This window comes from Motacilla alba, chromosome 21 (assembly GCF_015832195.1).
Source record: "Motacilla alba alba isolate MOTALB_02 chromosome 21, Motacilla_alba_V1.0_pri, whole genome shotgun sequence".
NCBI classification, from domain to species: Eukaryota; Metazoa; Chordata; class Aves; order Passeriformes; family Motacillidae; genus Motacilla; species Motacilla alba.
The window spans coordinates 7,584,128-7,610,271 of NC_052036.1; the positions used below are offsets into that span (position 1 = coordinate 7,584,128).

The window sequence follows — 26,144 nt, forward strand, 5'->3', positions numbered from 1 at the left end:
CTTATTGAAATGGATATCTATGTGTCCTACACAGAAGTTGCATATCAATCAGCATATCAATTATGCTGATTGTCTCCTTATTTGATAAATTGCTGGGACAGATCCCTTCCCCTCCTGCTCTTGCTTATTCTGCTGTTTAGGCAGAGTAATTGCTATTTGCTGTGTGTAAGAGATGTTAATGTGTTGTGTGCGGACTGTTGCATTTCAAGGAGGAAAGAGCAGTCCGAGGCTGTGGGTCAGGGGTGAGGGAAGAAAAGTCCTTCAGAACCATGAAAACATAGGGAAAAACAAGCGGGCTGTGCTCTGCCAGGAGGAGTTTTATCCTCGGGGTGGCTGTGGCACAAGATGCTGTGGGACTAAATGCTGGGAATGTCAGGATCTGGCAGACCCCGGGATGTCATCAACAAATGTAGGAATTCCGTCTCAAATCCCATTTCTGCCCAGTAAGGTACTGTAGCACATGTGCCCAGTCCCAGCTGGAGAAGGGGGTTCTCTGGAGAGGAATCTAGCAGAGGCATGAGGCACAGGTATGGGGACAAATGTCTGGTGTGTGGGGGCTGTGACACATTCAATGCCAAGCCAGCTGGCATCCTCAGATGATCCTGCTCCTAGTGCCCCTGGGCTGAGATCTGCCCCCCTCAATCCCGTGGAAACTGCCCCTCACGTCCTTATAGCAAACAGCAGGACATCAAAGCAAGGCGAAGTGTGGATCCTTCTGGGATGAGCGCGGGAGTCAGAGACCCCAGCCACCATCCCCCTGCCCCAAAAAAGGGCAGTGAAGAATCCAACATGATAGATGACAGCAAAGCCCCATCCCTGCAAGGCCAGGCTGGACAGGGCTTGGAGTAACCTGGTCAAGAGGAAGATGTCCCTGCCCATGGCAGACGATGGAATAGGATAAGCTTTAAGATCCCTTTCAACCCAAATCAGTCTGGGATTCTACAACTCTGTAATGGGGATGAGAGGCAAAGGTCCTGATGTTCCTGTACATCTTTCACCATGTCCCACCTCACCCCTTCCTTCCAGGTCTGTGCCACTGCCTTACTTCTCCTCTGAAGGGCTGGGAACAGCCGTGGCTATGGTCTGCTTTCCTGAGCTGTCTTCCATCACTCTGGCAGGCCCTTAGGAAAATGAATGTTAAAGAGGAGGGGAAGAAACCTCCACTGCTCAAATATCTTTAGCTTTGACAAATAAGGCATCCGGCTGTGAAAGGCAGAAAGAAATTAATTTGGAATCATATTTTAAACACTGCCATAGAGTCAAAGTATCTTCTCTAATTTCTCCCCCTCCACACCTCCTCTCCCCAAGCAAAAAATGAATTTCCCTGATATTTATAGAAAGATTATTAGGGCCACAAGGAGTGATTTATACCATCTCATCCCTCTGACCAAGAATGAAAAATCGCTGGGGCGATAACCGCTGGAATCCTGCTTTTGTCCGCCTGACAATTAAAATGGCTAATTTCCAACTCCAACAGATCTGCTGGGCTTATAAATCATCCCCAAAAGGCACTTTTCAGCCTGAAAAATGAACTCTGCCCCAGTCAGGCACAAGATCAGAGATTTGCATCTGTTTGCCTTCATGTGTAACTATATGTCCTGCTGCCCCACCAAAGGAGATGCAGGAAAGGAGGTGCTGCCCCTGTTCACTCGATGTCGGGTCATCAAACTGTGCTGAACCCAGAAAAATGGAACAGGGAAGGCAGGAGGGTGAGACAACACTGACGTCAGAGAAAGTCCAGTGACATTTTTGTCATGTTTCTGATGCCACAAGGCTTAGAGAGTTTTACCAGACAGCATTGCTGGGTCTGAGTCCATCTACAGAGCCAGCTGGGGACACATGCTGGACCACACTTCTTCCTGTGCCATGCCTGTGGTAGGAGCAATCCCACCAGAAACAGGCAGGAGGGTAGAGAAGGGACTCTGCCACAGCTTCACTGCCAGAAGTGAGCAAACCTATCCAAGGAATCACATGAAAATGAGGCAGGCAGAGCCCAGCACCAATGCCACAGCCTTGCTCAGCCTCCTGCCTTTGGGGTAGGGATGTCCTGGGGCAGAGTGTGTTGTACAGGACTGCTGGAGGGGAACAGTAGGAAGGGCTGTTTTGTCTGTCTGAGCCAACTTGCAGCTCCTTGTAGTGGTGGGGCTGGCACAGCCAAGCAGGAGGCCCATGCCAGTGCCTGCTCCTGCAGTAGCACATGCCTGGCCCCACATACATCGTGCATCCACTCTTTAACATGATGGAAGACCTTTTCTGAGTTATTAGATCTATCCCAGGACAACTTTCAAATCGACTGTCACAGGCAGGAGGAGTTTCAGATAAAAGCATTTATTCTACCCATCCTTCCCACTCTGTAACTGGAGACCTGCAGGAGCCAGCGTGGGTCCCAGCAGCGCCTGGATCCATTCCAGTCTGGTGTCGGACGTCCTAACCTTGAGCCAAGCCTCCCTAACTTGACGTTACCATGAAACTCAAACAAAGGCCCCGCACTCATATTTGTGCTGCTTCCCCTCAACACATCCCATGAAGAAACAGAGAGCAAACAAATCTGTGTGGAAGGCTGTCCCAGGGAGCCCATGCTCTGTACACACACATCCCTGTGCCTGCTGCTGGTCACCCCACTTCCTTATCACAGTTTGTTCAGTTGGCAGCTCGAAGCTGCCCAGTGGCACTGAGGGCCCCTGGGAAGGCTCCCCACCCCCCTGCATAAGGGGCTCTGCAGCATCCCTGGGAGGTGAGGGACGGAGGCAATGACCTTGTTCCATGAAAGCTCAGTGTTTTCCTTTTTGCTTTTCTCCCTTTTAAACCCATTCCAGCAGCGGGTGTTTTGGAGAGGCCAAGTAGTGTCTTGCTGGAGCACCCCAGAGATCTCAGCGCCGGTCAGAGCTACTGGGGGCACTGAGCTGGGATCTCTGGGCCAGTGATGGTACAGAAGGATGGAACCAGAGCAGCCCCTGTCCTGATGCCAGCCAGTCCCCATCCCAAAGCCCTGCCCTGTGCACCAGGAGCCACAGGAACTCCCAGGGAGTTTGTCAGTCATACCAGCCACATATTTTGGAAGCATGAAGCCAGCCAGCAGAGGCATGGACAGGCCTGGGCCTCCACAGAGACTGGCTGTCCCAGTTTCTGTGAGCAGGCTTCAGTCTTCAGCCCTTCCCCAAAGAGGCAGGAGCCCCTTGCAGCCACCCCTTCCCTTGCAGGCACTGCAGGCAGGAAGTAGGGACTCACCCATGCAGGAATCCTGCTGCTCTTCATAGCCAGCACTGCACACACACTTCCCGATGGGCACCAACCACTCTCCCTCGGCACTGCAGTACATTTTGGGGGTGTCCCTCTCCTCCGAATGAACCACGCACTCTCCCCGCACTTCCACCAAGGAGGACGAGTCTGCCCCGGTCACAGCCTCGGAGAAGGATGCCAAGTTCCTCACCGTAGCCGGGCACTTCTTGTAGTACACCCGCACCGAGACGATGGCAATGCAGGCACCTATGTCCTGGAAGGCCAGGTAGAACCCCCTCTTGCTCAGTGGCCCCACGCCCCGCACCTCTGTGTTCAGCTTCAGGCGCCGCACGCCCAGGTCCACACTGGTGAAGCTCTCATCTGCTGCGATTGTGTCGATCTTCAGGAACTGGCTTTCCCGGGTGCTGGTGCCCAGGTCCCGGTCAGACTCCATGTAGTAGAGGTTGAAGGTCTCCTTGCAGGTGCCCAGCACACCTGGCATGCTGTTACAGTCCCTCAGCGTGAATTTGATCTCTGCATAGACCCGCCGCGCTCCGTCCCGCTGGACCCAGTTGGTCCGGAGCCAGTTGTTCTGATTGGGGGTCATGACGTTACAGACCTGGTAGGTGTGGATGGGGCTGAAAAACTCATCCATTTCATTGATCGAATCCCACTGTAGGACAGAGAAAACAGGACATTCCAGATGTTCCCAACCCCTGGGGGAGCAGGGAGCCTGCAGGAGTGTGTGCCATCTCCCACCCCCCTGCTCCTGTGTCTGGATGGGAGGTCACTGCTGCCACAGAGCAAAGGAAAATGAGGAGCACTTGTTAGCTGCACTAATTTGGCCGGTGACACCCAGTTGTAGCACTGTGGGAGGTGCAGCCCTGCTTGAAGAAAGGAACACTAGCTGAGGTCCTGGCAGAAGCTGATGGCATTGTGTGTCTGGGAGGGCTCCAAACCCTCTAGGTCATGTCTGCGAGTCCTTTTCTTGGTGCTCAGCCTGTCATTTCCAGCAGGAGCAGGAACCACCTGCCTTGTGCTCACCTGGATCTCCACTGGCTCACGCACTGTCCATGCACAAACTAAACTGGGCACTTTCCATCTGGAGAAGGAGTTTCTGGGTGGAAACCAAAGGGCGAAGGGGAAGCATGTATTAGCACAGGACTGTCAGCAAGAAATGTGGACTTGTGGGGGCTCAGAGGTCTCCTCTTCCCTGCAAAATGGTGCCAGTGTGGCTCCTCAGTGTGAGTCCACAGTGCGCCACCCAGCTGAGAGGCTGGATCAGGGCTGGCTCTGGGAACCAGAACGTTCATGGCTTGACACCTCAGGGGTGAAAATTCCATATACTTGTGGCTGCAGGGCAAACTTGGGGAAGAGATACTGGCAAAAGCAGGTTGCAGCAAGCAGGATTGCAGTGGAGGGTGGTCTGGATGAGTTTAGAGGGACAGGGACATGGGCATCACACAAGGGAGGGATGCTAAGTGGGTTTAAGAGATAGAAAGTGAGAAGAAGTAGTGATATTTTGGATATGCGTTCCATAGATGAGGAACAAGTAGAACTTAGCTGTTGGGAGCTACATGACACTTCTGGGGGCTCAGTCTTGCCTTGTTGTCTCCCTCTCCACTCTCACCAAATGCCTCACCAGGACACACAGACTTTTGCTGCACTGGGAGCTTCTCACCACCTCTTTAGCTCACATTTCTGCTCAAACCAGGTACTCCAATCATACCCCCATGGATGGGTCTGAGACCTCTGAATTCTTAGGAGAGAAGGGGAGGAGAAAAAGGAGCAGAGGAGAACTTCAAACCATCTGTCTTTTCCCCAAATTTAGAAACAGGCTTTGAAGTCCCACCCCCCATGCAGGGGGGTCAAACAGGGAAGGATATTCCCATCTGAGAGGGGGGAAGGGAGTGGACTGTTTTACAGGTATCACTGATACCTCTTTCCTGTATCTCTTATGCTCTGGAGGTGTGTTGCCCTCTCCTAGCTGTGCCCTGTCCCTGCACTGCTGGCAGCCACACAGCGAGACTGGCAGGTGCCTGTCCCAGGGATCTGCAGTCATGTACATCTTCAGTTTTCTCCAGCATCTCCAGTTTTCTCCTGTATTTAGGAGAAAACTCTGCTTCTCTGTCCTAAAGAGCTTAAAGCAACCTGGAAAAGGCAGCAGCTCCAGGTGCAAACTACAATGGAAGCATATTTTAAGGGGAATATGCTGGCAAAGGGGGTCAAAATCAAACCATTCCCAGGGAAGAAAAATGTTTTGTGATACATTTAAAAAAATTGTGTTCTGAATTCCCAGAAATGCCCAGATTTGTCCTGGGATCACTGGGAACATGCCCTGCACTCCAGTACTCATGTGGACAACATGGAAAGGGCCAGGCTACAGGTCTGCTTGGCTGGAGGGATGAGGGCAGTAGCCCTCAGCTTCCCAAGCCCAGGGACGAGCTTGTCAAAGGTGCTGTGACACCCAGGACACTGCCCCGCTGCTTGATCGGGGGCACAGGGGTACTGGAGCTGTGTGCAGCACCAGGCATGGCTCAGCTCCTGGCAGCGCTGCAGAGCAGAGCAGCTCCCCGCTCCCACACCCGCCTGTGCTCAGGCTGCTTCCGAGGGGGTGGAAGTCACTGTCGAAATTAATTGAGCACAAATTAACACAACATCTGTTTCCCGTCTTTTCCCTGCTGAGTTTCCCGGGGGAAGTGAAGCAGAGCTGTGCACAGGAGGAGACACACAGTGTGAGGGCAGAGCTGTGGGGATGAGCAGGGATGTCCCCCACAATGCACAGCCATCTCCCCTCGGCATTGCCTGTGCGGTCAGGGCTCTCTACGAGGGTCTGGCAAGGAAAAGATGAGGTTATTGTTCACACCAAAATGCTTTGGATCCAGCTCATCTGGTTGGTTTTGGTCTCCAGATGTTTTCTCCCAAATCTGGCAGAGGAGATGGAGCTCACTACTGCCACGTCCCCACATGCCTGTGGCAGTCCCAGAGCTGGCAGCATCCTCCCTGTTGACAGAGCAGGAGATAAGTGCTCACCTCCAAGTACCGGCAACAGTCAGTATCAGCCACACCTCCACCCTCTGGGGTGAATTTGGAGAGTTTGCATATACACCATCACTCTTTCAAACTTAGTGCTGTTTTGCACAGCAGCTGCACTGTCAGTTCTGTCCCATGGTCTCTTGGGATCCCAGTCTGAGACCAGCCCAAAATACCACACTTAGCCTGCAGGGAAAGTGCTCTAAGAATGGGGCAGGCAGGCTACCTGAGCTCATGGCTCAGATGCCACAGACTATCTTCCCAGCGTGTCACAGGGCAATCAAGGTCCCATAAGCCCTGCCACGTCCCAGGAGTTATAGGGCTTTTGGGATCACAGGATCCAAGAAATTATTTGGATTGGAAGTGACCATCTTGTTCCAACCCCCTGCCATGGGCAGGGACACCTTCCAGTATCCCAGGCTGCTCCAAGCCCCATCCAACCTGGCCTTGGGCACTTCCAGGGATGGGGCAGCCACAGCTTCTCTGGGCACCCTGTGCCAGGGCCTCAGCATCCTCACAGAGAAGAATTTTTTCCCAATATCCAATCCAAATATACTCTCCCACAGCTTAAAGCCGATATCCCTTATTCTATCACTGCTTAACCTTTCAAAAAGTCCCTCTCCAACCTTCCTGCAGGCCCTTTTAGGTATCAGAAGGGAGATGAAAGGAGCTGCTTCAGGAATCCCCATGACCGTAGGGATTTTTCTGTTTCACTTTTCTTAGTTCCAGGCTCTGTGGGCAGGAGGGGACCTCTGTGACACTGGGTACCACTGGTTCAAGAATGCAGGCACCATGCACGCCCCAGGCACTGCTGGCTCTCAGTTCATGGGCTGAAGTGGTTTTATGAACCAAAGATCATCTCGGCCCAACCGGTGTGATAGGATCCCCCAGCGAGATGGAAATGAGGACATCATAATTAACGTGGTGTGCGCACGCACTGGGGGATGATGTGATTGCATCTGCATTCAGGAATTTGCCTAATAGTTTAAATTAAAGTCAACACCAGTTATAAAATATTTGCCAGATTATGAAAGGCATTGATGCAAATACCAGATATCTGGGCAGCTGAGTAAGGTCTTGTAAGTCTCTCAGGGCCTGTGTGGCACAGCAGAGGAGAAGGAGGAGGAGCAGAGGAGAGACTGTGTCCCCCTGGCAGCAGCTCAGCCTCCCTCCATCCTTACAGTGCAAAGGGATGAGTGTCCCCAGCCCTGGGACAGCTTCCAGGAGAGATGCCAGGTCTGCCTGGCATAGCAAAGCTTTTGTGGCCATGAGACATCCAGCACTTTCCTTCCCAGCACGCCATGGCACCTTCTCACACCATTGTCACTTGGACAGGAACAAAAGAGAAGGCTGTTATTGAAGCTATAAATCATTAGATGGGAGGCCTTAATGGAGATAATCCCCATGAAATCAGTCACTGCTGTGCCTAAGGAGGGATTTGTTAGGCAGTTAACTACCCTGAGCTTCACTGCAGGTGATTAACTACTGGTAGTGACCAGAATCTGGGGAATTAGCAATAACCCAGGATTTACTGAACAAGCACTGGGAGATGAGCTTTTATCTCAATTACCAGTCTAAATCTTTATTTTCCAATGTTCTGTTCCTACACTTTTTTTTTCCCCAAAGAAAATTAATTTCACCACAGCTTGAGCTGTAATTTGCTGGTACTTCTGAATCCAGGTAGAGGCTCCAGCTTGGAAGAGAAACCCAAGAAATACCACAGGGACATTGAAGTGAGGGAGAGCAGAGACATGGCCTAGGCACTTGGGAGAGCCCAAATATCTCTTGGTGCTCTGAGAAGAAGAGATGAACCTGAAGAGGGGTGGAATAGCAAGGACACAGTACAGCTGAGACTGGGGATGGGATTTTACGGAGTGGCTTGGGGCAGAGGGAGACCCTGCTCCATGACAGATGAGGCTCATTCTAGCCATGAACTCTTGGCTCTTGGCTGCAGGATTAGACCCAGGCAAAAAAGTCCCCTGGTGTGTAGGCACAGCTCTGCAAATAGCTCAGTCCCAGAGTTGAAATCCTCATTCTTAATGCACAAATACTGCTGGGAGACCATCCTGTGGCCATGCCTGTGCTTTCATCTGGGGGTTCCAGCAGATCTGGTGCCTGACAGTCTTCTCTCTTGGTACTGTGGATGAAGGAGGAGCACCCTTGGCTAATTGTGCTCAGGGGCCTCAGGATACATCCCTTTCTGAGGAGCAAAGGGGCAGGGATGGGGAGCTCCAAAGCCCTTTGAAGTTCTTTCCTGATTCCCACCAACAAAGCCAACAGGGAGCATGCCAGGTGGGATTGCTGGGGATTGTACAGGGCCAGGAGTTGGACTTGATGGCCCTTGTGGCTCCTTCCAGCTCAGGACAGTCCATGACTCTGTGACAGATGTTGGGGCAGGTGCCTGGGTGGCAATGCCCAGCAGCTCTCTGGGCTGACCCCGGCCCCTGCAGCAAGACAGAAACTGTGGGACCACCACAGAAGGTGCTGGTGTGGGTGGGTGGGGAGGTCATGGGCAGCATGGGGGGCCTTCCTCCAGCACTCAAGGCGCTCCCATTCTAATTAGCTTTTGCAAGGCATCATTCAAGCTCCTTAGATACCCTGTGTCTGAACAAAATAATTTCCTGTTTGACTTTGTAAATCAAAGTAGATGATACAATAATTATTAATAATATGTTGACTTATCTCATCAGTGTTTTAATTAGTCAGTAGAAAGGCAATTTGCAAAGGGGCCGATCAGGCTCCCTCTGATCCAGCACATCATGAGCCAAGCAAGGAGAAGGGAGAGAAGGGCACTGGGGTGTTTTGCTGGGGAGAACTGGGATACAGGAGGCATGGCAAAGGAAGGGTTTGACCACACTGATAAGAGTTTAATTTTCAATTCAAAGGGAATTGTTCTGGGAAAGGAGAAAGCTGCAAAGCTCCTGGGAGCCCTTTGAAGTTATAATTGAGAGGAACTGCAGCCTGCAGGACAGGGATGCTCCTGGTGACCCTTCTGCTTCCTGCACGTGTCTCTGGGGTGGAGGTGGGGGTGCGGGGATGCAATTAAACCCCTGAGCAGCAATTACAGCCAATTACCCCTCAGTTAATTGTCTGTCAAGAGAAAATGTCAAAACAGGCCAGGCATGGCTCCCTGATGGCCTGACATTCCCAGGGCCCACGGCACTGCTGACCCTCACTGGGCCCATTGCTCCCAGCTCCTGCTCCTCTGCTCTTGCTGGCCATGGCAAAGCCAGAGGGGGAAGTAACCTTCCAGTGAGGCAAGTTCACCTTGCCTACAGGTGTGATGAAGACATTGGGACTTTGCAAGTGGTACCCGTCCAGTTTTGCCTTGGCTACGCAGGTAGCTCTGGGATCTCCAAGTCAGAGGATGAAGCCGCCAAAGCTGCTGCCTTTCCTCTAGATCCTCAGGTGTGACAGGACCTGCAGGTGCCACAAGGCAAGCCATAGGGCACTAGGCAGTGAGCTAGCAGACACAAGTCCTCTTCAGAAGCTCCTCAGGCTGGGGACCAAGGCTCTGTGATGCTTAGTGCCATGAAAAGACCCAGGCAGAGCTACCCACCTCCTACTGTCTGTCACCCATGTGGTGGCCCTGGGGGGAATGGAGATGTGTGTAAAGAAAAACAAACATGACTTCAGCCAGCAATGCTGTCCCTCGGCAGGAGGATGTTGTCTATATCTGCCCACAGATGGAGCAGACACGCTGTGTGGAAATCCTGCACTGTGGCCCAGGCAGGACAGCTGGGAGGTAGCAGGAATGGGGGGAGGGCACTGCCACCAATCTTTCAGCTAGAATATCTAAATTAAGGAAATGGCATCAAAAATAAGTGACCTCCGTGAAAATCTGGCTTCACAGTACGATGCCTCTATACAACCCTAGCCCAGGCCTTCCAAAGCTATGGCACGGGGCAGTGGGCAGGGACAGCCCCAGGGACACACAAAGCACTGGGCACAGCTGGTGACCAGCAAAGGGAGCTCCTTTCTTAGTGCAGGGATCACACCAGCTCTCCCCCACCTAAGCCTGAACTGCACTGTAGGGGCTGCTTGGGAGGCATCTGCTCAGAGCCAAAGCATTGGCACTGCCAGCAAGTATTCTACCCCAGCTTCCCTGAGACACCAGCACCCTAATGCATTTTCTGGTGACAGCAAACAGATCCCAGGGCAAATTTCCTACTCAGAAAGGATCTGGAGGTGAAGGACCAGCTGGGAGGGAAAGGAGTGAGATGTGCTTTCCCGATTAGTAAAACAATGGCCCATGGAGGAAGAACTATGGTCCAGACCAGTGTTTAGAGGAGCCATTAAAACATCCAGCTGGAAAAATATAAGCAAAGTTGAGGATGTTCAAGACAGTTTCCACACAGATATGTGGTCATCCTGTCGGTAACAGGGCCACAATTTGGGCAAAAGCACAGGGTAAGTGCACAGTGGAGTTACTCCATGACTGACTAAGGTCCTGTAGGACTCAGCAGCATTACCAAAAGGTGGCTCTGGTGTTGGGTGTTACACAGCACTTAATGTTGTGAGCCTTTTTGGTTTTCTTTTACTTTTTTGGCATTCAGTATTATAATTTTGTTTTATTCATTGTTATATTTATTTCCTCTTTTTAAAATTTACTTACTGTTTTATTTAATTTATTATATATTATTTAATGTATTATATAGATTATTCATTATATTATTATTTATTTTTAATAAACATTACCAATAAGATGGAGAATTCAGATGTACTAGTGTTCAAGAGCTGCTGGTGAAGGACTGCTGGGCGTCTGCTGTAGAGAGCCCTGAGACTCAGCCCCAGCCCCTGTCACCTGACAGTCACAGCTGACAGTCCAAATGGGGTGGGGCTCTGGATTCATCCTTGGATTCATCAATGTCCAGCACAGGATACTGCACCTTAGCTGACCAAGGAAGTCCCTGGTGTGGTGAGAATGAGGCTCCTGTAGGCTCAATCCTTTAGTCTGCTTTGGGAGTGCAAGGCCCTGCCCAGCACAGCCAGCTCAGGTGGATTCATCCTCACCCAAGTCACCTCAGTGATGCAGTGGATTCCACCTGCATTCCTGACAGGGACCAAGGGCACAGGGTCATCCAGAAGGGCAGTCTGCGAGCAGCGGATGGTCTGACTGTGGGGAGGAATTGCCTAGGGAGGGATTAAAGACAGAACACTGGATGTGGACAATGGAAAACAGCCATGTCTCCCAGAAAAACCCAAAAATATTCTCTCTTGCAGGACAGCAGAGGAAGCCCTGAATGTGTGTCAGGCTCCTCCAGGATGCCACAATCTGGCAGCAGGGCTGGGATGAGATGACAGCTGATTAGTGATAGGACAGCAGTGACAGCCAAGGGCACCATGAGGAGGACAGCATCTGCCTCATCCAGGCAGAGGCAGAAGAAGGTCCCCTGGCTGGAGACTGGAGGCAGGCAAACCCTCGTAGCGATTGGTTTTTAACAGGGGCACGTTAACAGCATCGCCACAGGACCTGGAGGATTTACCAGCACCAGTAATTTTGCAGCCAAGGATGTTTTCTCCTCAAAGCTGGGCTGCTCTTGAGAGCTGAATAAATTGACAGGTCTGAAGGCCTGTATTTATGCAGGAGATCACATCACACTAGTTCCACAGTCCCCTCTGACCTTGTACCTCTCTATCTCTTACATTCCCAGGATACTCATCATTGCAACAACTAACTGCTAAAATTAGAGTTGAGTTAACGATTTAATATATTTACATATATGATAAAGTCTGATAGAAATCTGATCATTGGTATTACTGCGAATTCACTGTTCTGATCACTCCTGCTCAAGCAGTGCGGGAACTGAAAGTCTCAAGCAACAGATCAATGAAAATTATTAGAGGCCTGGGAAGATTTCTGTGGGAGGTGGAATTGAAAAGATTAGGACCATTTAGTTCAGAGAGAGGATAAAAAGAATGGACATGAAAAATCAACACAGCAGAAACAGCCAGGTAGGCACCCCAATTTTGCACGTTTTGTGCCTGCAGAAAGCCCCACTGTGCCTTGCAGTTGGTCCTGTGGGTATTTACGGGATTGTTTCTGTTCACTAAATGAATGAGCAAAATCCTTCCAGCCAGGTCACCCTGACATCTGAAACTCATTATTTCCAGAAAGCTACTGTGTCTGTAAAACCTGGGCATGGAAATGCAAGTGAAGAGAGCGTGGGGAAAGGATCCAGCCAGTGGAAATGGCAGGCTCACATGGGGGTCACCATGGACATGCCTCCTGGACATGCCACAGGGCTGTGAGTTTGCACCCCCACTCCTGTACGATGCAATCCACAGGGGAGTCTTCCCTGCCCCTCTTGCCCAGTTCTCACAGAAATTCCTTGGATTCCAGGTGCTTCCTGGTCATTTGGGGCTGTTCCCCTGATGCTCACCCAGTGCAGTGAGAAATGAGACACTTCTTAGCATGTCCCGGCTCTTGAGTCCCTTCAAAGTGCAGGACCTGGTGTTGCCTGGTCCTTACCAGGGGACATGGAGGGTTAAGTGGCATTTCCAAAACAGCTGTATCCCTCTGCCAGTCTATCAGGCTGGCATTTTCCCAACAGACATGGTCTGTTTGCTTCATCAGCACTGACTTGGGGCTGAGATGTCCATTACCTACTCATCCCCTGACCCCTGCCACAGTGACCCATGGTGACCCATCCCACTGGGGTCCCCCTCAGCCAACAGTCACTTCATACTTACCCCATGTGAGGGATAAGTCATCCAGCCCCAGTCTCCCAGGATTGTTGACGTGTCTAGCAAGTTCACTGGAAAACACAGGAGCAAAAGCTGTGTTAGAAAGCTTTGTCCCCATCTCCAAGGAGTGAGGAACAGAGCCACCATGAAGAAGCCCTCTTCACTTGCCACTTCCTTGAAAATGCTCCCCCACCCATCAGTCTTCCTTCAGGGACTGCCTGGCTGGATATGAAGCAGGTGTGGAGTTTGGGGATGGCAATAAGGGATGCTCCCCAGAGCTGGTGGTTCAGGATAGAGTTGAGTCCTGGCCCCAGCACTGAGAGCAGTGTGACCTTCTGGAGGAGAGGAAGCTGCAAACAGCAGGTTGGAGGGACTGCAAAGCAAGGAAGGGTTGTGGAAACAAACTCCCAGCATCAAGTTGTCCACCAGTCCCACCGTGGGCCAAGACTGATGCAACTGGAGCATCATTCCTCAGCTGGACACTTCTCCTCTGGAAGCCCTTTAGGCTCAGCTCCCTCTCAGCATCACTAGTTTGAAGTCTGCACTCCAGCAGCTGCTGTAATTGTGCACTGCAGTGCCCAGTTCCAGCACAAAGAGACACCCCATTGTCCTGGCTGACACCCCACTGGAGAAGTCCATCAAAGCCAACCCCTCCATATCCCTGCCACCACCAGGAGCCCAATTTAAAGAGGAGGCAGAGGCAAACTGCAGGAAGAGGGGAGCAGGTAGCATGATAGGAGAGGTGAGGATGCCTTCCAATGTGCTCAGAAGCTTCCTGTGGGAACCTGTGCAGTGGCAGCAGTGGAGGAAAGCAGGATGTCATGGCACTGCTGCCTCTGAGACATCTGAGCCCCATGCCCAGGTCCCACAGCATCAAGCAGAGGAGAGCCTTGCCTTGCCTGATAACCTTGAGTTGCTCAGCACCTGGGGAAGGAGCCCAAGCCCCAGCTCCGTGGTGCAGATCCAGAGGGATGGAGGCTTGGGGGAGGCTGCCAGCAAGGTGCCTTGACCCTTGGTGCTGTGGGCACCAGGACCGTGATGCCTCAACACCCCACAAGAGCACCAGGCTCCCACAGGGAACCCCAGTGCCTCCAGCTTTCCCCATTCCCTTTATCCTGAAGCCACCCAGTGAGGACAATGCCATGGGAGGCTTCATCCTTGCTGGCTGCCTTTCCTCACCCTTGAGGAGCACCAAACTGGACCTGGAGGCACCTTGTCACCGGATCTCTCTGCAGCAACAGGGCTGGGCTGGTCCCTAGGCTCAGGAGGCATTGTGGTCTTGTTGCCAGGACCAGCTTGTCACAGCAGGGACAGGGCAGGGCAGGGTATATCAGGACAGTGGCTACAGTCCCGGCAGAGCCCGGGCTCAGCACCAGGCTGCTCCCTGTAGCCTGAGGAACGGGCGCCTCTTTCATTTACTATTACCAGGCAGGGAAGGAGAGGGGAGGAGAGAGGAGCAGAGACGTGAGCTGGCTGTGAAACACCCAGACGTCATGCTCCTGACAGAGCAGATTAGGAGCTTTTGAGGCATTTATTAATGTTAGCAGAATAATTTGAAAGAATTTCCAGGGTTTCTTGTGTGGTTCCATCGGCCCAACAGCAGGCCAAGCCCCTCCACTCCCTGCGCAGCACTGCTCCCACTGCTAAAGAGACCCCTTGCCCTCAGCACAGAGTAATTACTTCAGAGATCTCAAATCCATTTTTATTTGTTATTGTTAATCTGAAGATTTTCTGCCTATTTTCCCTGGATAATTCACCCAGCAGGAGCCCAGGCTTGGGAGTTTCCCTGTTCACAGTGCAGGACCACAGTCCTGGTGACCCTCAGCAGGCAGGCTGCAGAGAGGGGACAGCTTTTGCAGACCCTCTCTCCCCCTCACCGTGGTCTCTTCACCCTCTTTCCCACGCTGGGATGCTCAGCAATGGATGTGGCTGCCTCCCACTGCTCTGCAAGCAGCAGGAGGAGCCTGAATGAACTGGGGTCCAGCGGGAACATCGCGTTATGAGGAATGATGCTGAGAGCACATAGTGGGGTGTACCCCAGACTTGTCTGCCAACAGTGTGTGGGACATGAAGCCAGCTTGCCACACCCCATCCCACCACCCTGACCGTGTGGTCATCACCCAGTCTCACAGAGATGTTGTCATGACCTGAAGGAGTCTTTGCCTTTCAGTTGCTTTGGTTCCCAGACAACCTGTGCCAGCTTGCATCCCACCCATGCTCAGATCCCTCTTTGCAGGAAGAGGGATAAGTTTCTTTTATTCCCTCACTTCAGCCAAGTGCGCAGAGCCCTGCCTTTTAAGCCCACACAGCAAGCACTGCACAAACACAAAGGCATTGTGTGTCTGAGAGCTCCTGTTAACTCATGGGATAGCACATGTGTCTGTGGATCCCAGTGTCCATCCAGCAGCACTGTCACATGCTCTGATATGGGGACACCAACACTCTCCCAAAACCCAGTTGGTTACAGCCCAGGATACAGCCCAGCTCCGAAGGGAACCTGCCACACCTCATGTGACAAGTGCCTGTTCAGCCCCGTGCAGTGAGCTCCTGGCTGCACTGCTTCTCCTGGGGTGATGCTCAGAGCTCGCCTTTGAAGCCGCAGGGTGAGCAAGACCACCACAAAGGATCCCTTTCAGCTCAAACATTTTTTCAGAAAATGTGCCGGTTGGGAGACCTCTCTCCTACAGCTGGGCAATTCTCTTTGATGCTATGGACTGTCTGCACGTATCAGTCTCAAACGGTGAGCTCCATTTTGTTTTCCTTAGCACCATTTTGTCGTTTCCCTATTCTGTGCCTTGGCCTTGCCTCGGCGTATTGAGCCAAAACACCAGGAGGTGTCAGGGGAAATTCTCGCCCTGGTGGAAAAGCTGTCAAGCCTGATTGCCCATTCAAATGTAAGCACCTAGGAACCAGCAGGTTTCCCAGCACAACTGGGGTCTGCAGACAGAGCCTCACGTAAGGCAGACCCTCATGCTGCATAAAGTTGCATCGTGCAATGGTGCATGAGTAGTGGACATTGCAGCCTCATAGACACAGACTAGGCAGGAGTCAAAGTGTGCGAATCAGTATATGATGTACGTATATATTGTATTTATACCTATATCTCTATTGTTGGATCTATATCTGTATCTATTTCCATACCCATATCTACCAAACTCTATGTCCTGCTTGGGATAAGTGAGGGAGCTGAGACTGGGACTAGGATCCAGAGGATGTGCGTTTTACTTGGGACCATATATCTCTTGCCATATATCTGTATTTATATCTATTTCTATATCTATCTATATCTATTATCTATATCTATATCTGTATCATCTGTATATCTCTCTTATATATATCTATCAATATCTATATCTATATCTATATCTATATCATCTATAAAGAGTGAGTGCTTAGATACCCTTCCCAACGCTTTCGCTGGTGGCCACAGCTCCTGCAGGGATGTATTGCATCCCTACAAACAGATGTGGGAGCACATTGGGGTCTCACATCCAAGCATCCTGGGCTCGGGAATGGGCTTGTGGTATCTAGGGGAGCTTGTGCATCCTCAGCCCACCCCGGGTTCATGGTGGGGTGGTGAAACAAGCCTGGGGTGACACACTGGTGGATTCGCTGAGTCCCAGCTTCTGGAAAAACAGTGGGGGACCAAAGAGGGCTATGAGCACCCTCAGTAATTGTTAACCCACTGTGGTCCTCCCTCTAATTACTCTACTATCTCCCTCTTAGGCAGGGGCTTTGTAACGCAGGCGTGGGGAGGAAGGGTCACTGGGAGCAGCCCTGTTCCCTTGGGCTTCAGTTCCTCTCCATCACAACTTCAAAGGCCTCCCAAGATTCACAGCAATGTTCCCCCCCCCCCCATGCAACAATGCCTTTTGCATCGATAATTAAACTCCTACTAGCGCAGCTTGGCTGTTCCCACCACCCAAAGACCGGCAGGCTCAGCTCCACAACTCCATGCAGGTCTGCGCAGCCCACACCAGCCCCACAGCCCCAGCCCCTCTTCACGGGGGAACGACACAGAGAGGGTTATCTGCAGTGGGAAGAGAGTCTGGAAAAGGGGCAGCAAGAGGCTTCCTGAGAGGAGGGGAACAAGTGCCAGTGGCATTCATTTCTCATAATCTGGGGCAGAACGTGGAAGGGGCAGGTGGGGCCAGGGTGGGTCAGCTGTTTGTGTCCCACCATTTAATGCAAGGGCCAGCTGAATAGGCAGCCGTGACCTTTCCAAATCGGGAGGCAAAGCTGTGACACAAAGTCAGATCTCACTGGCCTTGGAACATGGCAAGAGGACAGAATGGGAAGCTTCGCTTTCAGCCTCCTGATCCCTGGGACAGTATTTATCTTTAAGGAATGAAAAATAGCCATTAATTCCCCAACACATGAGGCCAATGGGTAGGGCTCAGGGGGAAGAGCAGCCTGCCTGGACGGGAGGTCAGCTCTCCCCTTTTGGGAGCTGTGTGCAGGGATGTTCCCCACAAATCCAGGTCAGCAGCGGGCTGCTGCTCTGCCAGACCAGCAGCCAGATTCAGGCAGGATTTGTCCAGCAGCTGCTCATCCACAAGGCTGCACATACTAAGGACACAGCAGGAGTGGAGCTACCCTCGGCACCCACCAGCCTCGGCTGCCCAGCAAAGGAGTTTAGAAAAGCAGTGTGGGTAGATCCAGGAAATATCATCAAATCTGGCAGGAATTTTGGATTTCCACACTTCTGGAAATGCCACAATTAGGCTGGAAAACAAAACAAAACAAAGCAAAACAAAACAAAACAAAAAAAAACAGAGAAGAAAAATACCAAACAAACCAAAGAAAAAAAAAATAAACACCAATCCCCCCCCCCCCCCCCAAAAAAAAAAACCCCAAAACAAAACAAAACACAAAAAAAAAACAAGCTAGAAAGAAACATTTTCAAATGAAAGCAGTGCTGCATTTTGGCTATGCCCTAATTCCCATTTCAGGATTTCTTCTCAGACCTCCAGATTGTTGCTGTGAACTTTCTGCATTTAATTTTATATCATTTTGTAATGCATCAGGAGCGGCAATGCCCATAAGGACTGCCCAGAGGGTGACCCCTTTTCACTATACCCAGAGCAGGAGATACTTTGATGTAGGAAGAAAGCTTGTTTGTTCAATCAGTGCTAACAAAAAGCCTCAGCTCAGGTTTTAAAAATAAAATTATCAACCTGATCCTTCCAGCCCCTGCATGATATCATGTAAGATAATGTGCAGCACAGAGCACATTACCTACCTGTGGTAGGACTGAGGTGTTGTGAAATAATGCAAAAAGTGAAACAAAACAAAACACCCTGAATAAAGTATTTCTAAGGCTAAAATCCTTGAAATTATAGGGCAGGTTTTTTCTTACCAGAAAAAAAAAAGCACATCAAAAGCCGAACAACAAAAAGATGTTCCCTCTCAAAACTACAGGTGAGAAAATAGAGATGTAAAATGGTCATGTATCCTGCTCACTTTGAGACTCCCAATGCTTGTGTGCAGGGGGACAGACAGGGAGAACTGGGCATGCTGGTGTAGGAGACCCAAATTAAACACACTGCCCGCCACTGGGCAGGGTGTGACAGTACTGGCGTGCATCCCCAGTACAGGTGTGCCCCCCCGGTACAGGTGTGCACCCATCCCCAGTACAGGTGTGCACCCATCCCCAGCACATGTGTGCACCCATCTCCAGTAAAGGTGTGCACCCCCAGTACAGGTGTGCACCCATCCCCAGCACAGGTGTGCCCCCCCGGTAGTGGTGTGCACCCATCCCCAGTACAGGTGTGCACCCATCCCCAGTACAGGTGTGCAGCCTGGCACTGCGGCTCTCATTGATTCTGGTGCAAGCTGAAACTGGAAATGTGAGAACCCCCCGGGCTGTCCCAGGGTTCGAGGATGACTGTGCGGGGCTGGACGGGGCTCTGAGTGAGGGTGAGCCCACACTTCCATGTCCCTGGTCCTGAAGCCACTGGGAAAGGAACTATTTCAGGCTCTAGGGGTGACTGGGCTCGTTGTAATTCAGGGCAGAAGCCAGAGGAGGAGGTGGGAAGGCCCTGGGGATGGGGGGGTGAGAAAGGTCAGGGATTCAAGAAATTCCATGGAAACGTCCAATGTGAGCAGGGGAAGAAGCAAGACTGCAGTGAGGCTGGGGAAGGAGCACAGGGGTCCCTGTGGCCCTGGAGGAGGCACAACTCGTGCCCCAGGTCTGGATTTGGCCGTCTGGGAGTCACACGTGTCTTTTCTTCCACAACGTCCCCAGCCTGAGGGACAGCACAATGACATGGCCCCGTCCTTCAGCTGAGAGGAGCTCATGCCTGGCACACCTACCCCTTGATATCTCATCTGGCTAAAGCCCTGTGAGAACAGATCTATTCAACTCCCACAGCACCAAAGGTTGGCTCCTGGCATCCCTGACCAAAGCCAGAAGCTTGAGGAACAGGTAATGGACCTGCATCCAAATGGGGACTTCCCTCTGAGCTGCAGTTCAGGTACAGGGACACCCTAAACACCTCATGGTACCAGTAATGCAATATTGTGACAGCCTTTAAAAATTACACAGGAGTTTTCTAACACAAAATAAATGTCTTCTGCTTGCAGTCAGCAACACCTCTGTGGTACAGATTCCAAGAAAGGGGAGCTGTGTCCAGAGGGGTTTGTCCCAGTGTCCTCACACTAGTCCTGACTCCCTCTTCTCTTTTCTCACATCTGTTGGGTATAATAAAATAGACACAAATGCATTTTCAGCTTTAGTCACCGAGGTTTCCAACCTTTGCTGCATTTCTTGGACATTGAAGCTCATGCCATGTAAACTGCTAACACTATCCCAAGTCCTTTTCCCAGATTGTCTCACTCCTCACACATAAGCTGCATGCCCACTCAGTTATCTCCTGCCTGTTTGGGATGTGGAAGATTTCTTATCCCATACTTTCCATGCCACCCACTGTGACTCAGGCAAACCTGGCACTGGAGATCTGTGCCTGTATCAGAGCCAGGGCAAATGTTGCAGCACCCTGAAAATGCCATTCTGCCCTTACTACCAATCCCCGTGTCCCTGCAGTCCTGGTAAAGCTTTGAGTGTTATCCTCTCTGGAATCCTCACTAGGGAAACGTGGGTTTTACAAATGTGCTCGCTTATCTGGATTATCTGTGCTCGCTATCTGGAGGGGCTTTGCATGGCAGTTTTTCAGGCTGTTGTATGCTTTTCCCCTAATTTCTCTGAGGACATCTTTGCTCTCGCACCAGTTGGCCACCCTAAACTGTGCTGAGCTGTTTGTACCCCAATGACATTTTTAAAGCAAGATAATTTCTTTTAAAGGCTTTTGCCTTTGCTCTCTTAAAAATAGCTTTCTAAAATGGAACATTTTCACAGACAAAAATAACAATACTAACTGCCTTTGAGGGGATGGGCTGAATATCTCGTACTGCTGGTAATTAAATATCACAAAAGTCCTTAATAATTGCATGAAAGGTGCATAACACAGAAGGTATTTCATCCAAGGAAAGACCCTGGAACTTGCGGCATCATTGTTGCTGGGATGGAGCTGGAATGGATTCATCTATCCAGCTGCAGCCAGCACTGTTGTCACTCACTAATGTGGTTAAATAAGTATTTTTAATACGAGAAACTGGACATAGAGCAGAAGATACCATAGGTACAACTATGATAACCAGGGCTGGAGGTAAAGAAAAATCACAGAAGGGAACCTGCAGAGCCCAATCTGCTCATGCCCACAAGCGCTGCGAGGTGCACAGGCTGAGTTTACCACTTTCACAGCCGAAAAATATGGGCTCTTTAATCCTGCAGGAAAAGCCTAACAAGAACAAACGGCTGGAAGGTGAAGCCAGGGAACTTTGTATTAGGGAAAGAGGGGCCTGATTTTTAAAGGCTGGGGCTGATGAGCCCCTGGAAGGGATTATGAAAAGCAGCACTGCCTTTGCTGATGTTTTCAGATAAACGGCAAATACTTTCCTGGCCACTATCCCTGGGCCAAACACACTTCATTAGGCTTTATTGGTGTTCCTGGATCTAATCCTTTAAGGAGTTACACCCTTTACACAGTTGCTTATGATACCAAGTATCGCGCACCCACACGGGCAGGACGGGGGGGCTGGGGGGTGTTGTTTCGTTTTGAAGGTAATACAAGTGCATTATCTGACCGCTCCCTTTGGGACTGGTAAGGCTGAAGGGGTTAATCGCCTCTGTGACAGAGGAATCATTTTGAGTGTTGGCCAGGCGAACAGGCTGGGTTAGAAGAATGAACTATCAAAAAGTGTCAGGGTATGAATAGAGTTATCATATGAATGGATGTGCCCCTGGAGATAAAGGCAGCACGAAGACTGCCAGTGAGGCCAGCAGGGACAGGCGGAACACAGGACCCGACCGGAACAAAGAGCGGAGGTGGCGGGATGTCTCCAGATAACCAGTGCTCCCCAAGTCCTGCCGCTGGGACCCAGCACTGATGCTGGGATGTGTGGAATGAGCTTCCGCTCTTCCTGAGCATCTTTGGAGGCTGGGGTTTGCTGCTGGTTTGTTGAGGTTTTTTTGAGTAAAATATTTTGCTAACCACCTTTCAGCAATCGAAAAAATAAGGAATTCTTTCCTCCCTGAAGCAATTCATCAGGTTTTCAGTTGTACTTAAATTTGGCTTCATCAGATCCATTTCCACCATCACCAAAATGGGTGCTCGTTTATCGTCACTGGAAACAACCCCTTGCAATTTCAGGAAACAAGAATTCAAGGAGAATGAAAAACCTGCCAAAGTAGGTGTGTATTGTGCACAGGTGTGTTGTTTTTCTACAAATTTTGGAGGTTGATTTTCCAGAGGTTTAATAAGCTATTAATACAAGAGGGATGGAAATGAAGATGGCACCAGAAACATATCCCCGTAAGCCTACCTAAAATTATGCAAATATTTGCTTTATATCAGCATTTTGGGAGCAATCAAAAAATTAAACACCCCCAGATTTTTTTTCCCTAATATGGCCTAAACCAGCTCCCTGTTTTAAACCAACGCTTCTCCATCTCCCATCACCAAAAGTCCATAAGCTTAAACACTCTTGTTTCCTATCCTTAGAGAGGAACGCAGACCCCGACAGCCTTTTTAAAACGGAAAAGGCAATTTCCTCTCCCTTTTAATGTCTTGCTTTTCCCACAGCCCCAACTTCGGCATTGCTGCAGAGAAGTAGGAAAGAAGGACTGAATAAACATGCAGATTAGTTTTTACCTTTTTTTTCTGTTTGAGCAGAGGGGCAATTAATGAGATTACAAAGAGAGATTAGCAGGGGAGACCCCCATGAACCCTTCCTGTGGCCCCTGTTTCAGCAGCGCAGCAAGCGGCTGGGTTTTCCCAAGGATTCTTGTGCTTTCCCGCACCCCATCCCTGTTGAGTGGAGGAACAAAACCCCATCACTGTGGTACAAGGAAAAGACGAGCATCCCCTCCTCAGCTCAGCATCCTCCCCTGTATATCATCCCATCCCCATCACCTGCTGTTTGCCTCATCCAGCCCGATGTGCCCCAAAATGCTGAGGGAAATGTCCCCAGATCCCCCTCCCCTGCTTCACCAGGTCCCCACATGGAGCTCTCCAAGCTCACCCACAGGCCACGGGGTCCATGTTGTGATAGGGAGGAAGGTCATCCGTCTCATGGACGGAGGGCAGAGCTGAGCTGGGGGCATCACCTGGGAGGGAGTAGACCAGCAGCAGCATTTGAAGTGCCATTTTTTGACAGAAAATACAATTTTGTTACCCCCCCATCCAAGCTCCAAATGCGATGATTTCTGCTCATCTGATTTTCTTTCAATTTAACAAAGATATTTCATATTTTATTATTTAACTTCAATTTATGCTATAATATAAAATACTGGCTTTAATCTTTTCACCTATGCAACTAATTCTGCAATAGTGTAAGTATTTTTAGTCTCTCATACTTCATATTATTGAAATATCGTATATTGAAATATCATATATATTGAAAATAACTTTTCTACCTCACTGCTCTAAAGCAATTTCATAATTTCAGACAATTCTTTTTTCAGTGCTCCAAATAAAAATCTTCCACATCCTGCAAATTTTTACCCCTCTTTAAAAAAAAAGAATCTGAGTTTTGGCTTTCAGTGCATTTCACAATGGCTGCCGTGCTGAAATGGGGGATTTCCCATGGAATGGCGATTCCCTTTTCCTCCTATTTCTCGGGCACGCCTGCACACAAGACTGAAAGGAATAAAAAATATAAGCTTAAAACTTCTTGGAACAAATATTTCAGGAAAGAGAAAGGCTCTGGGAGCTGTTGGCAAGAAAAAAAAAAAACAAACTAGGATTGAAGCTGTTTTTTTAAACAGGTTAATACATGTTTTTATACACCAACTGCCTCCCAATACATGCATGCAGAGTGTAGCACACCATGGCCTGAAATTTGCTTTGTGGTTGTAATTTTCTACCTTGCAGCTCCCAAATCAGCACTGGGTTTGTTCAGGAGCACGGCCAGAAATGCAGGGCACGGAGAGGCTATGGGAGCAGGCAGAGATAACGGGCAGCCAGGCTACACCCTCACACCATGCCCGTAGTCGCCACACGCCCTGGGGATGAGGCAGCCAAGCCTGGCACAACTGGAGTGTGGCATGCACCAAGGCTGGGCTCTGCTCTGCAGCATCTCCCACACTTCCAGTCCCATCCCATGCCAGGGTGCTGAACAAACGGCACCACAGCCGATCTCAGTGTGGAGGCTGCTCCCAGCCCATCCCAGCACTGGGACACTGGGGACTGGCAGAGCCCACAGCCACATCCCAGTTCCGCTGCTCATGTTAGGGACCCAGCTGGCACTGAGTGCCCCATGCCAGGGCACAGCAGAGCCCCAGGATCCGCGGGGCCATGAGCATCATTGCGGTGGTGGACAGAGCACCACAAGCTTTCTGAGACTCCCACACCTTTTCTTGATGCCATTCAGTACGTCCTGTCTGGTCTAATCGAGATCCAGCCTGCTTGGTCTGTCCCAGATCCCAGCACATCCCCAGCCCTGTGCAACCTCCTGACCAAGGCTGGGGTTGAGGATAGCTTTCTTTCTTTTCCAACAAGTCTTGCGGGAAAGCCAGGTCTCTCCCAGCTGGCAACAGGCAGACAGCAGTGCAGGGCCTGGCTGTCCATGCAGACACCATAAAGCCCAACTCAGCATCCGGCTATCTCCTCCGTAGAGTACAGCAAGGAGGCCCTTGCCTCACTTGTCAGTGCCCAGGGTGCGCCAAGTCCAGGCAGGGCTGTTTGGCTTTGCGGAGCTGCCGCGCTGAGAGCCTGGCGCTGCACAGGCAGCATCCTGCACCACAACCTGCCCAGGGCATGGGGCAAAGGCAGCTGCTGCATCCCAGAGCAAAGGCCAAGCAAGGGCTGGGGAGTGTCGGGGTGCTGGGGCCCCATTCTGCACCCTCACAGCCCATCCCCAGCAGTGAGACCCCAATGCATCCCTCTGTGTGGACAGAAAAGCAGATGGGAAAAGGAGCAGGAAGAAGGCCATGAAGTAGGTATTTGGCAGAACACAGAGTAAGGACCAGCAAATAGCTGGAAATCGGGAATAAAGTGAGGAAAATGCTGGTGGGTGTTGGACAATGGCAGTAGGCACAAGGACTCAACCCAGCAGGGTTCTGCAAAGTGCACGAGGCACAGGGGTGGCAGCCCTTGGGCCTCAGTGAGCTGGAAGGATGGCAGAGATGCAGGGGCAGGAGAAGGGAGCGATGCCACTGCCTCCATGGGGCAGGGACGCAAACCCCGGAGCTCGCTGCAGAGCCTGTGCCGCGCTGGCCGTGGCTCTCAAGCACAGCAGAAGGGAGGAAGGATGCTGCTGCCAGTGCCAAGGACATGCTCGGGAGCAGGAACAGCAGATCTCTGGCGATGAAGATCAGCAGACCTGGGAAGCAGCCGTGCCGCCGCTGCCAGCACAGAGGGAGACAGGCGAGTGGGTGGGTGGCAGGAGCCAGAGCAGCACTGCCAAAACCACGGGGGGCCTGAAATACTGGAGAAGGGACATGGACAAGGGCTGGGGATGAGGGCAGCCGGCAGCTGGGTAGAGTGGCCAGCTGGAGAGAGCAGGCCTAACGTGGCTGACACCAAGATGTCAGGAGAGAATCCTCAGCTGCCTCCCTGCTTCCTACTTCAGAAGTTTCCAGCCCTTTCCCTCACGAGAAGTTTCCCACCTAAATGCCCTTTCCAGCTCCTCTCATCCTCTGCACACCTTGCTGTGCCCACCCGCTCGCTCCATCACAGCCCACACTGCTCGGCCATGGTGCACGGCCCCGCGCTGCTGCCATCCCCAGTGATGGGGATCGCCATGGCTGAGCTGGTGCCGGTGTCCCTGTCCTCTCTGCAGCCACCCCTGCATGCCGCAGCAGAGCCCGGGCAGGGGAGGGAGGTAGAGCTGCCGGCATTGCTGCAGAGTCAGGTTCTCCTGACCAACTCTGAAGTTTTGCCTCTGGTGCAAAAGCGCCAGGATTAGCAAACTCAGGCAGGCAGGAACCTGCAGCTGCATTCCCCTGGGAGCACGGAGAAGCAAAGCCCGGCAGGGCTAAGCCCATGTGGACACATCCAAACAGCCAAAGCGTTCCCACGGGTGCCCCTGACACTGCCCCGTCGCTCCAGGGCCACCCCGGTTCCTACCTTCGCTGGTGGTGGCCGAGAGGCAGGCAGCCAAGGTTATGACGATGGAGAGCGAGGATGTCAGATCCCCCTGTGCCCATGCCATGGTCCGGCGGGGGCCACCAGGCGCAGGGCCACCTCGGTTGTCCCAGCACCTCTGCGAGCGAGCTACCTCTGCCCAGAGCTACGGCACTCGCCGGCTAATGCAAAGGCACTTTGCGCACATTGCTCGCAGCCACACAGGCGGGCGAGCAGGGAGGGAGCAGCCTGCCCGTCACCGCTCGCAAGCCAATGGGCTGGGTGGGCTCTGCAGCGAACCCCCCTTCCCGCACCACACGCGCTCGCTGTACCCAGACCCAGCATCTGGACTCGGGCTCCCACTCCCCGCTTTCCCCCACGCCCCCGCCCTCGGGAAGCTCCAACAGTCCCCACTGCATTTTGTGCCCCTCATCCCGCTCCACTGCCGTCCCTGGCCGCGGCGGGAGACAAACTTGCAGAGCGGCGGGGAGCCCTGCGCTCGGCCGGGATCAGGTGTGAAGGGGATGGGGTTACCCGTCCCTCCCGGTGTGCAAGGAGAGAAAACCCCTTGTAACTGCT

At 51.5% G+C, this 26,144-nt stretch overlaps 1 protein-coding gene across 1 annotated transcript in view; it reads right to left on the bottom strand.

The window, feature by feature from the left end:
• LOC119710448 (ephrin type-A receptor 8-like) overlaps positions 1-25,825 on the bottom strand; it is a 41,812-nt gene extending 15,987 nt beyond the window's left edge. Inside the window, exons 1-3 of the mRNA XM_038159486.1 lie at positions 25,569-25,825; positions 12,946-13,010; positions 3,229-3,892 (exon numbers count right to left, since the gene is read on the bottom strand). Of these exons, the coding sequence (XP_038015414.1) occupies positions 3,229-3,892; positions 12,946-13,010; positions 25,569-25,653 (814 nt within the window). The 5' untranslated portion in view covers positions 25,654-25,825. The remainder of the gene's footprint in view (positions 1-3,228; positions 3,893-12,945; positions 13,011-25,568) is intronic.
• Between the last annotated feature and the right edge of the window lie 319 nt (positions 25,826-26,144).